The 18,881-nt window shown below is 35.1% G+C and overlaps 1 protein-coding gene across 2 annotated transcripts in view; it reads left to right on the top strand.

The window, feature by feature from the left end:
* Tmx3 (thioredoxin related transmembrane protein 3) overlaps positions 1–18,881 on the top strand; it is a 31,617-nt gene continuing 12,736 nt past the window's right edge. Inside the window, exons 1-11 of one of the 2 annotated variants that reach the window (XM_032885398.1) lie at positions 136–229; positions 888–989; positions 1,102–1,156; positions 4,152–4,191; positions 6,133–6,256; positions 7,705–7,750; positions 9,007–9,087; positions 11,625–11,724; positions 12,370–12,447; positions 14,820–14,886; positions 17,378–17,476. In XM_032885398.1, the coding sequence (XP_032741289.1) occupies positions 6,199–6,256; positions 7,705–7,750; positions 9,007–9,087; positions 11,625–11,724; positions 12,370–12,447; positions 14,820–14,886; positions 17,378–17,476 (529 nt within the window). In that variant the 5' untranslated portion in view covers positions 136–229; positions 888–989; positions 1,102–1,156; positions 4,152–4,191; positions 6,133–6,198. Of the gene's footprint in view, positions 230–887; positions 990–1,101; positions 1,157–4,151; positions 4,192–6,132; positions 6,257–7,704; positions 7,751–9,006; positions 9,088–11,624; positions 11,725–12,369; positions 12,448–14,819; positions 14,887–17,377; positions 17,477–18,881 lie in introns of both variants that reach the window. The other variant, XM_032885397.1, reaches the window with a different exon arrangement.

Genomic DNA, 18,881 nt, shown 5'->3' on the forward strand with positions numbered 1-18,881 from the left:
GCTGGGCTACCGGGATCCCAGGAGGAGGCCGGCCTACCCCGCCCCGCCCCGGTCCGGGTGGGAGCTGTCCTGCGTCCCCGGTCTTCCTCACTTTCCTTTCCGGAGAGGCGGGCGCCTGGCGCGGGCGATTCTATGTCTCTGCGCGCGCTCATCACGGGATTCACGCCGCGCTCCATGGCGAATGCAGCGGGGCGGAGGAGCTGGGCGGCCCTCCGGCTCTGCGCTGCCGGTGAGGAGCACGCGGGGCGGTGGGGAACGGGTAGGAGGTTGGCCCGAAATGAAGCCCGACCGTGGGGGCCGCACCACAGGGTAATTAGGATTTCTTCTCTGCCTCCTCGGTGGGTCAGGCTTCCTCAGTGGGACTCTGCGTGATCCGCCGCCCAATGCTGAGAGACCACTGCTACCTTCTCTGCGACCAAGAAGGTTCCTTGACTATGGATGGAAGGACAAGGATTTTTGAGCCCTAACTTGGCATAGGTTCTGAGTCTTGTTACAGTGGAAGGCTTTTCTTGACCAAACTAAGAGAGGGATGATGCCCAAGGGCAGATCCTGGTAAGATGTCCAAGACTGGTTTGAAGAGGCCAAGCATCTTTAAAGCTCTCAGCCATCTACTTTCAGCACGGAGTATTTGGGTTCTCTGTGGTTCACCCCTGACTCAGCCACCGATTTAGAACCCCCTGTGAGCCAGGCACTGCCCTGGAATAAGAGTTAGAACTAGAGTCTAGTGTTTTCTTTTTCTACCTATTTTGAGGAATTGCATTTGGATTTGTCACTAGAGACAAAAAGTTTTTATCTCTAGGCCAGCAAATTAGTGAAAAGGAAAAATTAAAACGAGTGGAAATATGTAGAATTGTGTAGAAATATGTATTATGTGTATTCACCTACAGTGCTTGCCTTTCGCAACATGATATTGCATGCAGAGTAAATTTTTACTGAGTGGATGAACTAATTATGCTTCTGTGTCACTTAAACCTTATAATGGATCGTTGGTGAGTGTTTTTGGCACATAGTAAAAAAGTTCAAACATTGTATGGGCAATTTAGACTTAAGGTAAAAATCAAAATAATAAATCATTTATTTTCTACATTTTGTTCTTTCCAGTTATTTTACTTGATCTGGCTGTCTGTAAAGGATTTGTAGAAGATCTAAATGAATCGTGAGTATATATATGTGTGTGTAAAATACTATTAAATTCTATTTAATTTTGTCTACCTCAGATGCCATCAAAATATCCACACATGCATCTAATCTTTTAATAATAGGTATCATGGTGACTGATATTAACATTGACAATTTCGTTTCAGGAGTTGTTTAACATGCTTCCCGTTTACGTGCAAAATGGAGGGGCGCCCCAGAGAATTTTGCTAATAGTTCTAAGATGAAAAACCAGCAAATGTTTCGATAGTGTTTCTTTCTTTTGGTTTAATAATACAGAGTTACTGCTGGAATTCAGTGTTTAATGAATAGTATAGCAGGTTTATTCACAAGACCTTGCTCGAAGTAGGTGGGAAGTCAAACTTCATTGCAAAACTCAAGGTCAGTCTTTTTGCCTTGACTGTAGCTGATAACAATCTCTTCCCTGGTAGGCCACATGGGTTCCTTTCCCACACCAGATTTGGTATACAACCAGTCTCTGGAGGAACTTGTTGTCAAGGACTCAGGCCTCCCATGCCAACCAATCTCATGTATACCAGCACTTGTTAGTATCTTTATTAGAGGCTTCACCTTTTTCATGCACTTTGCTACTAAAATGTTCTTATCAAGGTCTCTAACTTAGTCACTTTCCCACTTTCAGAGAGGCAGAAGACTTTTCTTCTGTGTTCCTCATAAGTGAGATGGATTTCCCTGTCCATTGCACCTGCCTGATGCTTGTATGGTACTGTTTCATGATGGAAACAATACCTACCAAGAAACTACCATCCTTTTTATCTTATGTCTTTCATTGTTAAGAGTAGATGAATCAGGACTTGTTACTTCCAGTTTTCTGTGTAGGTGTGTGTAGGTGTGTGTTTGAAGTTTGTAGTGTATGTACATGTATGTGAGCACAATCTTTGCATGCTTATGCAGAGGACAGATGGTTACTCTGATGGTTCTACCCTCGCAGCATCTAGCAAACCCCAGCACTCTTCCTGGTTCTATTCATGTAACACTGAGATTGACGGTATAATGTTAGCTTTTTTTTTTTTTTTTTTTTTTTTTTTTTGAGGGGGTGCTAAAATCTAAATCCTGACCCTGCTTGCACAACAAACTCTTTTACTCACTGAACAGTTTCTGCAGACAATTTCAACTTGTTCCTTGTGCCCGTCAATCACCTTGGCACCCAACTGTTAATAGAATTGCTGTTGTAAAAGCTTGATCAATTGAACTCTTAAGGATTACCAAGAAGTATGAACATCCCATGGGCTCTAGTCATAGTGATGAGCACTGAGGTTGTATTTGAAGATTGTTTGTAGAAAGTGTGTATTTAATACCTGTTATGGGGGAGGGGGAGGGGATGGGGGCTTATGGACAGGAAACCGGTAAGGGAATAACATTTGAAATATAAGTAAAAGAAATATATCTAATAAAAATTTTAAAAAAGAAAGTGTGTGGGGTTGGGGATTTAGCTCAGTGGTAGAGCGCTTGCCTAGCAAGCGCAAGGCCCTGGGTTCAGTCCCCAGCTCCGAAAAAAAGAAAGAAAGAAAAAAAAAGAAAGAAAGAAAGTGTGTATTTGAGGAAAATTCTTTGATAACAGAAAAGTAGCTTTATTTAGCTCAATGATGGGGTTTGTCACTCTCAGCCACCTTTACACACTGTTCTTATAATGGTAACTCTGCCTGAGGAGAGGGAAGTTTCACCTTTGGTAATCATTTTGCTCCCTACATGATGCTCACCTAAAAGGCTCTTCCATTGGAAAATATTAATAGAGTATCTTGCTTGTTAGTTGAATGTGAAACTGAAATATATCTTGTGATGGTACCGGCTGGTGTTGCCACTCAGATCCAGAAGACAGTACCCCATAAAAAGGGAATTCCAGTGTGATAAGGAACCAAAACAATATGGAAAAAACATGTCCCATTTGTTGCATCCTGATGAAAGCTAAATATACTGTGCAGGGAGACTTCTGAAGCCCAAAGTCAAGCCGTTCTTACAAGATGAAACATGTTGGACCCCTTGGGTTGTCTGTAATGTTCATGTAGACCTGAGTCCCAGTCTCTGAGTGTGTTTTGTCATCCCGTGCTTTGGGCTGACTTGCTCCGACTCTTTCTCGGCCTGTGTGGCAGATTTGCTTCCTGTTCAGGTTTTCTAAGAGCATTGCATCTGATGGTGGCCCTGGAGTTCTGAATGAACTAGCTGATGGCATTTTACAAGTTTATTATAGCCTGGAATGAACCTCAGACACGTGATCCCAGTGCAGCAATTCTGGATTTGTTTCACAGATATTTTATGGGAACTGCATTCTTTACCAGGAAATGATGGGACTCCTTCTAAAATCCAAGTTCTTAATATAAAGAAGGGACCAATCTTGTAAGCAGTCTTTTCTGAGCTTCACCTAGTCCCCTACATTACAGGTTTAAAATGGAATGGAGGAGTAAAGAGCTGAGACATACACTATCATCCCTCAAGACTCATGGAGATTAGTTCTAGAATGTTCTGTGATAACAAAGTCTGGATGCTTAAGTACTTATTTGTATGTATTTTATATACATCTTCCTTTGTGTTTTAACTCATCCCTAGAGTTTATGTAACACCTAACAAAGTATAATGTAAATAGTTTTGCTGTATTGATACTGAAATAATGACAAGAAGTGACTAATACTGTTCAGTGTAGAGGAGCCCCTTGGTAAGAATGGAATACCAGATAAAGGAAGCAGACCACATTGGTGGTTTTCCTCCAAAATTCTCCTTTCTTTTGTTGGAATTTTTTCAATTCTTTTGTCATTTTTCAATTTTAATTCTTAAAATATTTACTGAATAGCATAAGATTTAGCAGCCACTGAGTAAAAATTTTATATAAAACTTTTATTTAGAGAATTTGTTCAGTATTGATAAATTCAGTATTCTTAAGTAAGTTGTATATTTGTAAATCATACTAGTTGCAATAATTACTACCATTGGCAGGGATATTGTTTGTGAACATAAATATAAAATCAGATTTTTTTTTTTTTTAGATTTAAAGATAATCGAAAAGATGACATTTGGCTTGTTGATGTAAGTATGTAAATTTAAGTATCATTTTTGGTCTCCCTTTTTGCAAAGAGAACAGTCTGTTTTCTCAGATATTGCTACTTGTATTTCCTCCCATATGTATGTAGGTGTGGTATGTGTGCATGTATGCATGCATATTTGCAAGTGTGTATTCACAGTGTACATAGCTGGTGTCTGTGCCTGTGAAGGCCAGTGGTTTATGTTGTGTTCTTCAGTTGCTCAGCACCTTGTATAACATGAGACAGGCTCTTTCACTGATAGATCTCAGGATTTTCTCTATTTCGCTATTTCAGTTAGGTGTCTTGCCCTGGGCATTCCCTTTCTCTTTCTCCTGTGGACTAGGATAATGTAATCTTAAGTGGCATGTACCCAGCTGGGTTGGACTTGTGTTTTAGTGATCCAAATTCTGGTCCTTAGAGGAGTATGGCAAGCTCTTTACCAGCCATCTTCCTACCCCTATTTAGATTTTTATATTTAAATGACCCTAAGAACTTTCAAGTTCCTGACAAAGAAATTTATTTTTGATGAGATGCTGAAAGTAAAGTCATTCTGTGAGAAGCTGGGACCATTTCTTTTTCTTTTTTTCTTTTTCCTTTTTATTAATCATTCCATTCTTTTACATCTCAGATGATATCTCACTTCCTATTTACCCCACAAGCCCCCCCATTCCAATCTGCCCTCTCTTCCCTCCACTTTGCCTCTATCAGGGTGCTCCCCACACCCACCCACCATCTCCCACACCAGCCCTCCAGCATCCCCCTGTGCTGAGGCATCAAACCTCCACAGGACCAAGGGTCTCCCCTCCAACTGATGTCAGACAAGGCCATTTTATGTATCTGGAGCCATGGATTCCTCCCTGTACACTCCTTGGTTGGTGGTCTAGTCCCTGGGAGAACTGGGTGGTCTGGCCAGCCAAATGCTCCATGCTAAAGTTCTTCCTATGGTGTTGTAATCCCCCTCTGCTCCTCCAGTCCTTCCACCAGTCCCCCACCAGGGTCCCTGAGCTTAGTCTAGTGGTTGGCTCCAAACATCCACATCTACATTGGTCAGCTGCTGGCCGAACCTCACAAGACCATTTTTTATAATAAAGTTGTGGATTATATCTTGAGATTATATTATGATTTCAGTATCGACTTAACTCATTTCTTTATTCTTTTACAGGGTTGAGTTATTTTAATATAACACATTTTTATATCAATACTGAGCAAAATTAAACTTAGGGGTTTGCTTTTACATGTATCAGAAGAAAAAAAAAACAGTATAACCCATGAAATGGAACAAGATAGCAAAATTGGTGACTGTTAAAAGTAGAAGATAGAGTTTGAAAATTTACCGCCTAATTTTTTCTCTTCTTATTTATATTTGAACATTTCCATAGTATTGAGTTTAAAAATAAGCCTCATTTCATGAAAATTCATAAATATTATGTTAACATCATATAACTCAAGAACCTAATTAAACTCTGATGATTCTGAAATTTGAAGGGCTGTGGTTGTAATCAATCTGACTTGTCCCTGTGCCTAACCTCTCAATGATCACCCATATCCTGCCAGTGAAAACAGAATTCAGCTAATGCACCTACCTCTGTCAAATTTTTGTACTAAGAACAGATGTTTACAGTGAACACAGGCTGCATATGGTATTGTGCATACATGTTTATCTAGTGGTCTTATCTTAATAAATATGGACACATTTGCATAGAATTAAAGATTTTAAATCAATGTTTCTATTCTAAATAGATAGCAATAGTCTATTAAAATGAAGTTAAAATATTAGTTTTGAGGTATTTATCTGGATTCATGTGTTTTATTTTGTTATATTGCCACTTAAAATTATCTTGTCTGAAACAGATTAATAGTAGGTTACTTAAATAACTTCTTTAAATTTATGGTTTATCTTCATGGTGATACAGCTTTTTAGTGTGTTTTCTTTATTTTTGTGTAGTTTTATGCACCCTGGTGTGGCCATTGTAAAAAACTGGAACCAATTTGGAATGAAGTTGGGCTTGAAATGAAAAGTATTGGTTCTCCAGTTAAAGTTGGAAAGATGGATGCTACTTCGTATTCTAGTAAGCTCGTAGTTAATAATTGTATTGTTCTAATAATGGAAATATTTTAATTATAACAATTTTTAGGGTAAGTAGAAGAAACGTTTTGTCATATAAAGTTATCTTAATAATTTAAGATTATATACTTTGAGTTAAATGAATTATCCATTAAAATTCTAATGCACGGTGTGAGCTTAATCTTAATCATAACACAGACATGGAAGCCCTAGGGCCAGAAAAGTTGAATTTGTAGGAATAAGCTGAGGAAAAAAGGTAGAACAATAAGTAGGCATTTAAAAGATAGATTGAGAAAAAATATAAGTGAAGATTAGGAAGATATTGAAAGTTGAAGATGAGATTAATGAATGGGTACAGAAACGGAATGAATCTGAGACAAGTACATGGCACCACATAAGCCAGATCTGCCCTGCTCCCTGTTTTGTATACTGCTGTGTAGACTGTTTTCATGCTTCATTGTCAAAGCTGAGTTGTGACAGAAACTATATGTCCCCATAACCAAATTTTTACTAGGTAGTCTTAAGGGAAGTGATAACAGAAGAAATTAAACTTAGAGAAGTCTAGGGTATCATAGCAAATTGAAGAGCATGGCTTCAGAGAAAGCAAGATTGGCACTGCCAATTGCTTTTATGTGTGACACTGAGAAAGTTTAAGACCTTAAACTTTTGCTTTATTGGTAAACAATTCATTGTGATCTTTCTTTTACTGGTTATTTTGAAGATTGAATGCTGTGACACATGTAAACTCCTTTGTGTTCAATAAGATTGGTTTCCTTGTCTTTTACTTATGAAAGCAGAATTATGTTATATGGCAATACGTGTGCTTGCTCTCTTTAAAACAAAACAAAAATGAGACAGGATCTTTTCTCTGTAGTTCAAGCTGGCCTGGAACATTCTCTGATGTCCTAGGGTTCATGTCAGTCCTTTCCTCCGTGTCCCAAGTACTAGGTTACAAGAATGAACCAACATGGGGCTGGAGAGATGGCTCAGTGGTTAAGAGCACTGACTGTTCTTCCAGAGTTCCCGAGTTCAAATCCCAGCAACCACAGGGTAGTTCACAACCATCTATATTGAGATCTGATACCTTCTTCTGGTGTGTCTGAAGTACAGCTACTGTGTACTTATATGTAATAAATAAATCTTAAAAAAAAATTAACCATGATGGTACCCAGCTATTTTCTATACACTTAATTATTATTTTAAACCCAGTTATAACTATTCCAACTCATGTGTACTCTGAATTTTGTTGAATTTTGAAAAAATTCTTTTCAAAAGTTCATGTTAGATTATTAAATAATTGTAAGAAAAATGTCATGCTTTTTTTCCTTTATGAAATTTTAATACTTAATACATTCACTCAGGTTTATATACTTTTCTAAGTACAAGGCTCCTGTTACTTAGTTTTCTCAGTTTAAAAAGAACTTAGAAATATTTATTCTTTTTCTTATCAAGGCATTGCTTCAGAGTTTGGAGTTCGAGGTTATCCAACAATTAAGCTGTAAGTCAAGTGTTACATGTTTAGATCTATATTTTTAATAGTCCACTTTGCTTATATTTTATTTAGACTTTCTTTAGAGGGTGAAGGTTTGGGTTCAGCCATTGTTTTTAAGCCAAGTGCATGATCCAAAGTTAGAGACTACATCTCTATACATTTCATATTTAAGTATGTGGTACCCAGCTAATTCACTAAATGTGTTCTGAGGGTTTACTGTGTAGCATGCACTTACAGCATAAGGTATACACTCATTAATTATGAAAGGTCTCTTGAGTAGCCCCAGTCTGTGTTCTGCAAATCACATCTAACATATTTCATTCTTGTATAAAGAAACTAACTTCATTAAAAAGAAAGAAAGAAATCAAGAAGAAAATTGATAGATAATTATTTCAATCTGTGGGTATAGATCAAGTCTACTAGAGAAATTAAGTTGAAAAAATGGTGTGGTGATTCTAAAGAGAATTATTTTACAATGATTTTGCTGCACTTCCCTGTTATTTTCATTAACCATATTTTGATACTATGAGGTGCTAAGCAGTTATTTTCAAGGTGTTTTTTTTTTTTATTTTCTCTGATATTTTAAAACCCCAAAATTTTACAATTTTGAGTAAATATATTATTCAGGGGGAGGGGTGTTGACATTTTTTCCTTTTGAGTGTGTGTGTGTGTGTGTGTATGTGTGTGTGTGTGTGTGTGTGTGTGTGTGTGTATGTCTTTTTTTTTTAAATTTTTCTTCTATTACAGTGTATGTTAATGGTGCTTTCTCTTTGTTATTAGGAGTTCTGGTTTTTCTTATTGTTCTTTTTATCTGTACATTTTGCTAGATATAAATTTATTCATTAACAGGTTTTGTGGAAGATAATCTAAGTTTTAGGAAAGCTATTTTTATGCCTCATTCACGATGCAAATTAGAGGTTTTACCACCACCAAAATATTCTAGTTTTGTCTTTTTATTTTTCACTTGATTAAAATTACTCTGATTTAAGTTCTTGATTGTAAATGTGCAAATTACTCACTTTTCAGAAGCTATATACTGTAACTTTTACACTACAAAGTAAAATGTATTCCTGTTGTGTGCGTGGAGTACAGCCTTTTCATGTGCATCTTAAGTTGCTGTTCCTCAGAAGACACAAGTGTGCAGCTCCTAAAGCTTTCTCTTATTTAGCATTTTGTACATTTTAAGTTTATACTTTAGTAGAAGGAGATTGAGACTAGATATGAAGAACGTTAATTTCCAATTCTTACCTTTAATTTTTAAGATTAAAGGGAGACTTGGCATATAATTACAGAGGACCACGGACCAAAGATGATATAATTGAGTTTGCTCACAGAGTGTCTGGGTAAGTTCGTTTTAATATTTGAAAGAAAATGTATTTTAGTAGATCACATTGGATATACATATTTTAGATATTAAATGTATTATATGCAATTATGAAAAATATAGATATGTAGCATATGCAGTGAAATTCTATAATGATATATCATAATTTGTAATATATATTAATTTTGTGTTTAAGATAATTTCATGTTTAGAATTTTTTCTCTAATTGTAATCCATTTTCAAATTTTTATTGCATATATAATTTATATGTAAATTTATTTATATTATGTACATGAATTTATTTATAAATATATGTCCTATTTATAAAGGACATCCTCAGCTGCTACCTCATCCCCCTCTCACAGATGCTTGAAACTGTGACTAGTACCAGATCCTATGAATGTACTCTTTTTCTTTCTCTCAAAATATCTTGTACTTTTAGATTTTCACTTAAAGGAAGCACTTGATTTCCTTCCTTTAGTATCTAGATTTCCAGTATCACTAACTTCTGCACTTTGGGTCCATTGATAATGTAAGGATTACTTGCTTTCAAACCCCGCAATTCTCTCATAAATGAGTCTGGCAACTCAAAGGGCTATAGAATTGCAGATGGGCAGGTTGTGTATACAACATGCATATACTAGACAAAGGGATGATTCACTGGCTTTCTGTGTACTCTTTGAGAGAAACCAGTAAACAGTAGGGTGCCCCATTACTCAGAACAGTGCACAGTTTAAATTATGAACTGTTTTCTGTGGAAGTTTCTAGTTAGTATTATCAGACCATAGTTGTTAATTGGAAATATGGAAAATGAAATTAGGAAAATCAGTTAGCAACTTCATGAATCTTAACTTTTAGAAATTTTTTTATGTTGGGATGCTATATATCAACTTATGTCTCTTGTTCTCTAATTTCAGAGTCTTAAGAGAAGCCCAGAATATTATTGTTCTTATAGACTTAGGATTTCATCCCTAGTTTGTGGTGCTAAAAACATTTTTAAATGCATCTAAACTAATTTTCTTTCTATCACATGTTTTTTAATGCTACATGCAATGTATTCTAGCAGTATTTGTTTAGTAAGTGACATAGCCAAACTCAGTGAGCCGTTTGCATTGAGCTACAGATCTTTGACTTATTGCTGATCAGAAAGTAGATTTTTCCACTAGCAATTCCTGATGATTTGAATGTTATTTCTTTAAACGAAATGTCTGTGTCTTGCTAAGATGTAGAGAATATCAGTGTTCATAATTATATTTATAATATGTGTGTATCTTTTTGAAGAATATTTGTCAATATCAGTTAATCTATATTGGCTTTGAAGTTTATATAGGCCCTTTCATAGCTTGACAGAATATGTTAGTAAATAAATAGCTTGAGGTTAAAACAGGATAGGTTTGTTGTGTAAAATTATGCCTTGAAATATTTGTGTAAATGCACAGAATTATGAATGATCTTTATTAGAGTTTGTGATGCTTATACATATAGTTTCAATTGTATTTTTTCATTGTGGTTGCATGTTTCTCTTCATTTTCTTTGTGAATAAATAAATTTGAAATGAATTAATTTGAAGTAAGTGAGGCTAGTGGTATGCACTGGACTCCCATGGCTTCAGATAGCTTTATATTTCGCAGTTATTGAGTGCATTTTTTCTTAACCCTAGGAAGGGGTTCTCCTGGAGTGAAAGTACTCCAGAGTAGAGGCAATTTCATGACTCGGTTCCAGAGTTGCATCACTTCCTGGTTAATTACGAAGGATTGAAGCAGAGGCTAGGGAAAGTGATGCAATGGCCGTAGCCCTGTGTGCTTTGAAGGTGTTCACTTTTACACAATAGGTTCTGTTCATTTTGTAAGTTTTGTGGACTGAAAGTATGACAATCTATACTAATTTTTAAAAAAGAAAGCATTTATTCATTTAACTGTTTTATGAGTGATATGTTTTATAGTAACTTTTAGTATAATTAATTTATCCACTTGCTTTTAAAATAACTGTATAATAAATTTTATGGCATAGTTTTCTCTTTGTGCTAGTGTAACTTGTTTCCATTTTATTTTTCTGAAAATAAATAGTAATATAAATTGGAAGTTTAGCTTTGACCTCTATAGGATACTTACGGAATATGTAATATTTAAATTGACACATGTTATATAAATATTAACTCTTGTTGACTCCCGAGATACTATTTCGTGATCCGTTTCTGTAAATATGCTTTTGAAGCTGAAAGAATTCTCAGGTGACTTGTCTTGCTTTTAGCCAAGGACTGTAAGCAGATGATCATTCTGTGTCTCACGCATCAAAAACTATTGATTAGTATTGATGAAGTCTAAAGAGATGTATTTGGAACTGGCAGATTTAATTTTGGGTACTACATAAAGTGTTACTGTGTACTGACACACACCGTAGGCCGGAATCTTACCTGGGTGGCTTTGGTGTTATACTTAAGTGCAGAAAAGCATGGCTAGAACATTAAATGTGATTAAATGTGATCAGATGTCACATAAATAGCAATCAGCTGTGCACTATCTTTGACTCATACCCATTTGTTTTGTTTTCACACAGGGCTCTAATTCGGCCTCTTCCAAGTCAACAAATGTTCGACCATGTACGGAAGAGGCACCGTGTATTTTTTGTTTATATTGGTGGAGAATCACCCTTGAAAGTATGAAATTATCTTTTTCTTCCACATAAACAGACATGTTGTTGTAATTTTGTTTGCTGTGGAGCTGTGATTTTACCAAGACTTTAAAGCAAAATAGTTTAAGTATTTTTCACAATGAAAACACTTTCTTTAATCTCTCTTACTAAATTTGCAATTGTGAAATTGAAGTAAGTGAAATTTGGCTAAATATTGCCTGCCTTAGTATTTCTTATGTTACTGACCAGATTAATTAATTTTTCATCACTTTTTAACACTTTAAGTGAAAGACTGAAAACTGCAGTGCAAATGTTACCTTTTTAAAGCAAAGCACTGTGCTGTTTACTTAATGTGTGCGTGTGTTTGTGCACGCCTTCCTAACAGTCACCACCAGCATCGGTATACATCATTGCTAGTCTCTGTTAATAAACCTGGGTCGGCTGTGTGTTATAATCCAGCACTCTCTGAGGGGGAGAATAGGAGCACTCAGTTGCAATGATTGTTTGCCTTGACAGCAGTGTGTTTGATTTGGCTATGGTTTCTTCTTTCACTGAAAGCTGACATGGTAGGAACTTCTTCTGCTGCTTACAGATAGCTTTAATTATTAAGTGAGAAATAAATTGTGATCTTTTATATTTAAGATATCTTTTTCTGTTTGCATTATCATAGGAGAAATACATAGATGCTGCTTCAGAGTTAATTGTATATACGTACTTCTTTTCTGCCTCAGAAGATGTGGTTCCTGAGGTAATATTTAATATCTGATTTAATGATAATAATTTATTCTTAAGAATTATGATTTGATTTTACATGTCAGATTTATTCATAATGTTGTCTGAAAAGAAATTTTTTCACTATTGATGTCAGACTGTTTATAATTCATGAACTCATGGCACTTAGAGATTTTGATTACATTAGGGACTTTTTTTTCTCTGTGAAATAATACTAGTAAGCAGTGATATATAAATCAAACCCCAAAGACGCTTTTAAGTATTAAGTTCTATGTATCCTGCAAATACAGTCTTTTCCTGGTTCCTTACACCAACAGCAAATAAATAAATATTATAAAAACAAGATTTCAGAGATGCCACCAAAAAGTAAATGGACAGCATGAGAGTTAGGATGTGTAGGGGTAGACAATTGATTTACATTTTTGGTCCAAAAATAAAGAAAGAAAGGGAGGTATGTCTAAGTAGAAATATTTGAAATGAAACCTGCCTCATGCAGGTCTGTGGATAGAATGTATCAGAAACAAGGAGGAGATAGTACAAGAAAGTACATCCCCAAGACAAGAGCATGCCTTAAATACTTGAGAAGCAACACAATAGCCAGTGTTCCTGTGGTACTGTGAGAAGGGGTTAGAAGCAAGCAGAAGACAGTTCTGTTGTGTATATCATACTGTGTATGAGGAGGTTGAAGTTCATAAGGAACTCAAGTCTGTTCATTTGAAAATGCTTAGAGCACAGTGCAGTGGACAGTGTGAAAGTAGGTCCAGAGATCAGTGACCTTTGGGCTTAAGAGTCAATAAGCAGGAGAACATGAAATAACTTAGTGCTCCTGTAGCACAGTGGTTCTCAACCTTCCTTATGATGCAGTGCTGTAATATAGTTCCTCATGTTGTAGTAGCCCCTGACCATAAATTTTCATTGCTACTTCATAACTGTAGTTTTGGTACTGTTATGAACCATAAAATGTAAATATCCGATATGCAGGATATCTGATATACAACCCCTGTGAGATAGTAGTTCATCCCCAAAGGGGTCGCAGTTCATAGGTTGAAAACCACTGCTTTCTTACATATCTAGGTTTTTATATTATAAATGGAATTCTGAAATAATTTCAGAATGAATGTCAATCTTTGCCAATCTAAACCCACTCTAATTTTCCTAGTTTGGTGTAAGACATTATTTTTCAGAGCAGATCATGTTCATACCCTTAATTTGTCATGTCTCCCTTTTTAGATATAACTATTACTTTTTGTATTTATAGTCAGATCCATTTTTAGCACCCAGGTGTGTGATTTTTAACAAATGCAAATAGTTGTTTAACCACCACCTCTGGAAGTTGTAGAATTACCTAGACAGGATGTTGTATAACTGGAGGCAGAGGCAGGAGCTCAAGTCCAGCCTATGCTACATGAGACTTTATATTTAAAAAGAAAAAACTGAAAGCATGGAGAATAGTCCCTGCACCCATGTAAATGTGATAGAAACATCTAGAAGAGAGAAAGAGATGGATCTGGATTATCTGCTTTAAGCCCTTCCAGGAATGACCACTGCATTCCTTTGAAAGGGAGCAATGCCTCATACTGAAAATAGAAACTTCATATCATTTTGGTGGGTGAGTGTCTAAGAGCTGGGAGATCTAGTCATGGTTGAAAGCTTTTTTTCACTACCTGAGGTAGTTCTTTTTATGACATGTAATTTTTAGTCACAATGCAGCATTATCATAAAGTCATTTATCATATTGCTTGTATGCTAATGTATACCTGAATTCCTTTATTTATTGTTATTTTCATGTTTCATGTACTCATGCGTAATTGCCTAGCCAAATTATTTGTCATCTAATTGTCATAATTTTACTCTTTGGAAATACATACAAAATAGAATGAGGTTCTTTTAGGTGATTCCTTATGAATGACAGTTGTGTTTTAAAACGCAGTTTGGAGAGTACTTGTTACCTAATGTCATTCATAATTAACCTGTGCGGTAGATACTGTCATAGGCTTTATGTTTCTAGAATAAGGCAGTTGACCCTAGATGAAGTGGTGAGTGGTGGGGCGTGACATCCTTAGGTCGGCTATTGAAGCTTTGGTCCTGCTGTCTGTCCTGTGCTCCAGAATCCACTCCATCCTTTCCTACTCAGAATGCTGTTCATGGTCTTTTAGAAACTCTTAAAAACAGTCCTTGGTTTTTCTCATATCAAGCAGTATGCTTCCAGAGAGGTATCTGATATAAAATTTAGATATAAAATTCAGATATAAAATTTAGCTGAATTTAAAATTGTACTCTTTTTAGTCTTTGTTGTTGTTGTGAGTGTTTTTCCTAGTTTTCTTTCAGTGCTTTTGAAATTGTGATTACTAATGGAATTGCTAGTGTTAAACGTATGATTTTCTGCAGTACGTGACACTGAAGGAGATGCCTGCTGTGCTTGTTTTCAAAGATGACACTTACTTTGTTTACGATGGTAAGTTCCAAAGTTTTAACTCATATAAAGCCTTTCATAATTAGAACATTGTTATAAGGAGGCATTTACAAAAGATTTTGTTAAGTGCTACCAGTGTCGCATTTGATAGAGTAATCTTTTAACCCTTCAGTAGTTTTCCACTCAGTGTACTTTCATCCCTAGTTGCTGCCAGTGATTTTGTGTGCATGAATGTGCATGTGTGTGTGTTTGTGTGTGAAATTATTTGCCACCTTAAGAAATAAGCCGTATTCTATTTCTATGCATTAAAATGTTCAAACTTAATTTTAGGAGGAGAGTTAACTTTCATCATACAGAGATAAAAGAAAACATACTCAGCAGAATGAAACCTTTATACCCTGTTTAGGTATTTCTCCCCCTCTGTCAGAAAACATTTCCTAGAAGTGAATACTTTATTTTATTTAAATTTTATTTTGGTATCTTTCATACATCGTAAAAAGAATGACATAATAAAAGCCTAATAATCAGTAATATAAATGGTTAACAGAACCTTACTGCAGTTGCTTCAGTTTTATTGTTTCTCTTTTGAAGCATTTCAAAGCAAATCCTAATGGCATTTTGTCACTGTTTCATTAATCTTTTGTTTTTAATGTGGGCTATGTGTTTTTAGGTAACCTCTCAGTTATTAGACTACTGAAGAAAAAAAGTATTTTCATTGTTTTAGTCAAGGAACATGTTATTCTGATAATTGAACTGAGAATACTAAGCATCTCTATTTTTTACTGTGTTTAATTGAAACTGATTTAAGTTCCTGATATATAATTGTCATTACTGTATGCTATAAATTACTATATCTTAGGTGTATTCTATTACTTAGTACAATACAATGACTACTTACTATTTTTATCCTTTAAATGATTTATGCAGTGGATAGAATGGCAGAGAAATAAATGTCATGCATCACTAAAACATTAGCTAAGGAGATTTATGAACAACAAGGCTGTTCATAGACTCAGTCATTCAGGAGATAGTTATCGAATGTTTACAATTATCACCAAGCAGTCAAATGAACTTGAGAGGAAAGAGAGAAAGGAAACTATATATGTGTCTTTGCCTACCATCTTCTTGACTATGGAACTGCTAGCAGTACTGCTCACTGTATACTTGGCCACTGTAGCTATTTTTTGTATTTTTAAAGTGGTTTTTTTTTCTCCCAAGTTAAGATCTAGCAGTATCTAGATTTGGCCATCAAATCTCTTATTCTAGTTCTGCTAAGAGGTTGGTAACTTAGAGAGCTACAGTTACCTTTGATTCTTTTTTGGAAATTAAAAAAAAACACACACACACAACCTGGTGACACTTGTCTAGATTTATATATATTCTTTGTGCCTGCTCAAAGAAAGTCCCTCTTCTTTCACCTCACTTCTACTTGAGATGTCTTTTGTGCTTGAGAAAGAAGTAGTAGGTGCAGTTCCTGAGGGTATTGTACATGACCAGCTTTGTTGCTAAACCTTGAACCTGCCTGAATCTTTCAGGTGGACAATAGATCTCATAATACCTCAGACATTTATTCTGCTACTGATTATTTATGAATCTGGAACCTTTTGGATCCTACTATAGGGATAGTTTTTCTAAAGAGTTTTAAATTCATCACATACCATCCTTAGGAAACTTACTGTTGCCATGGAATGAAGATCCTGGCCCAATGATCAACTTATAGGTTCAGTTTTCTAATTTCTAAATCTAACTCTATAAATAATTTCAATTTGGCTTTTTATTTTATAGATTTGATTGCTTAAGATAGGTTATTTAACAATGTGACAGAAAGAAAAGGCACACCTTTCAGTCAGTGAGTACAATACAATCAATTAAAGATCTTTACTTTTAATAGTTTCTCCATGCCATTGTCCTGTTTCCAGAAGTATTTTAGAACTGTATTTTTAATCAGGATGCAATATTTCCTGTCTGCCTAGAAAAGGAAGTATTTGACGTTGAAATACAACTAATGTACTGTGTCTTGTGTGTGTGTTTAAGTTGTAGATATGAGAAAGAATTATAAATAAAATAAAATCTAATAAACAGGAGCAAAGAAATTACAATACAAATTACCCATAAGAACCAGGTAATAGCTTCACTAGGCTATCATTTAGGAAAATATATTTTCATTTGATTATTTTATCACTATCTTTTCAATTTTGTTGTCAAATGAATAGTCAGTCTTTAATAACTGTGTTATAATCTCTTTTTAAATTTATAAATGGACTTTCTTAATATGTTTCAAAACATATTCAGTTTTGATTTAGAGCATTTTAATTATTTTTTCATTATCCTTTGCTAATTTTAGTGATGGTATAGGAAATAATTGCTTTGTTTGTTAATCCTTTTCTACATCTGATTGAGTAGAATAAACTACATAACAACCAGCCTAAGATTTTTTAATTATAATACTGTGTTAAGTACTTTATTTACTTTGCTAGATGTAGACATTATAACTATCTTGTACTCTGATGTATTTCCTTTGCTTTGTTTCAAGAGTATGAAGATGGCGATCTGTCCTCATGGATCAGCAGGGAGAGGTTTCAGAACTATCTTATTATGGATGGTTTCCTTTTGTATGAACTTGGAGACACAGGTAACAAGTAGATGGCCATTCCTGTTTTATTACAGAATTTTTCTTTAATTGAATACGTATCTACTGGCTCTTTTAAGGCTGCATTTCCTAACTAAGTAGACTTATGTTTGCTAGTTCTGCTTTCTAAGAATTGGGATGTATAAAGCACGGATATGCACTCTCATATGATGATCAGTGTAGCCAAAGAGAAGGCTCACTAATAAGTGATAGTGATGAGGAAGACAAGGAATGAGGGAAAGACAAAAGTCATGAGGCTGCTGGTTAAAGTGAAGCCTTCTCACCATCTCTAAGGTCTGCTGTTACTTGTGAGTGGGAATCCGTCATATTGTATATTGCTTAAGGTCATGTGGTAGAAATTGACAAAGCAAGAAAATAAATACAAGTGTTTATTAAATAGAATATTAGTATAAATAGAAGCTTAAAAGTTATAAGAAGCATCTTTTCTTAGGAGAATATTGTATAAACTTAGACTAATTAAAAGTGGGACAACTATTAGTTGTTATCACGTGTGTCTCTTCTCATGGTTTCATGGTCATGAAGTAGAAATGCAGTTGTAGGAAAGAAATATTTGAAAACTAAGTAAAAATAAGAAAAATTAAGCACTGTCTAGTACCTGAAATATTTCAAGAAATAGTCCTTATGGACTGATGTTTTCAACAGAAAGCTAACAGTCAGTTGAAATTATATGGTTGTATTATGCAGACTGAGATTAGGAAAAGCATCAAAATAATGTACGACACTATTTTTTTTAACTTAACCCTACATTTGTATTCCTGCCCCAAGTGGAATAATATTCTAGTATGTTTAGGTGTATAAATTCATTTAACTTTCCTCATAAATCTGAAAACCTTGCTTTCCTAAGGTAAGTGGGAGTTTCCTGAAGTTCATTAACATAGGTAATACACAGTGGTTATCTCACCTTTGTTCTCCAGGACTTGGCTCAGTGCTCAGCACATAACATCTTTAACCCACATCAGTACCACCAGAACACCACTGATCTGGTATTACATTATTCCACTCCTGAACATTATCAGTAGGCATATGAATTACTATTTTACTTATACTTCAGTTTTATTGACAGTTTATACTTGTCATTCAGTTTTATTCTATATGCCATTATTGGTGAAATTGTAACATAAAAAATTGCCGCACAAAAATCATCTCCTTAGTATTAAAACTGTTGGGATTATTTTTTAGCAACAACAATTTTTAGTAAGCTTTTTAAATCAGTGTCTTCTTTATGGTGTAGCTTTCCACAAAACACTGTCAGTCTGTGGGTTGCATAAATTTTTTTTTTTTTTTAATAGAGAAATTATAGCAAATTTATTATTATTTACCTCCTAGAGGTAGAAGAAATTTATCATTTGCAGTTAACTAATTCATTGGTCCAGGCTGCAAGCATTGT

The sequence above is a fragment of the Rattus rattus genome, chromosome 15 (assembly GCF_011064425.1).
Source record: "Rattus rattus isolate New Zealand chromosome 15, Rrattus_CSIRO_v1, whole genome shotgun sequence".
NCBI classification, from domain to species: Eukaryota; Metazoa; Chordata; class Mammalia; order Rodentia; family Muridae; genus Rattus; species Rattus rattus.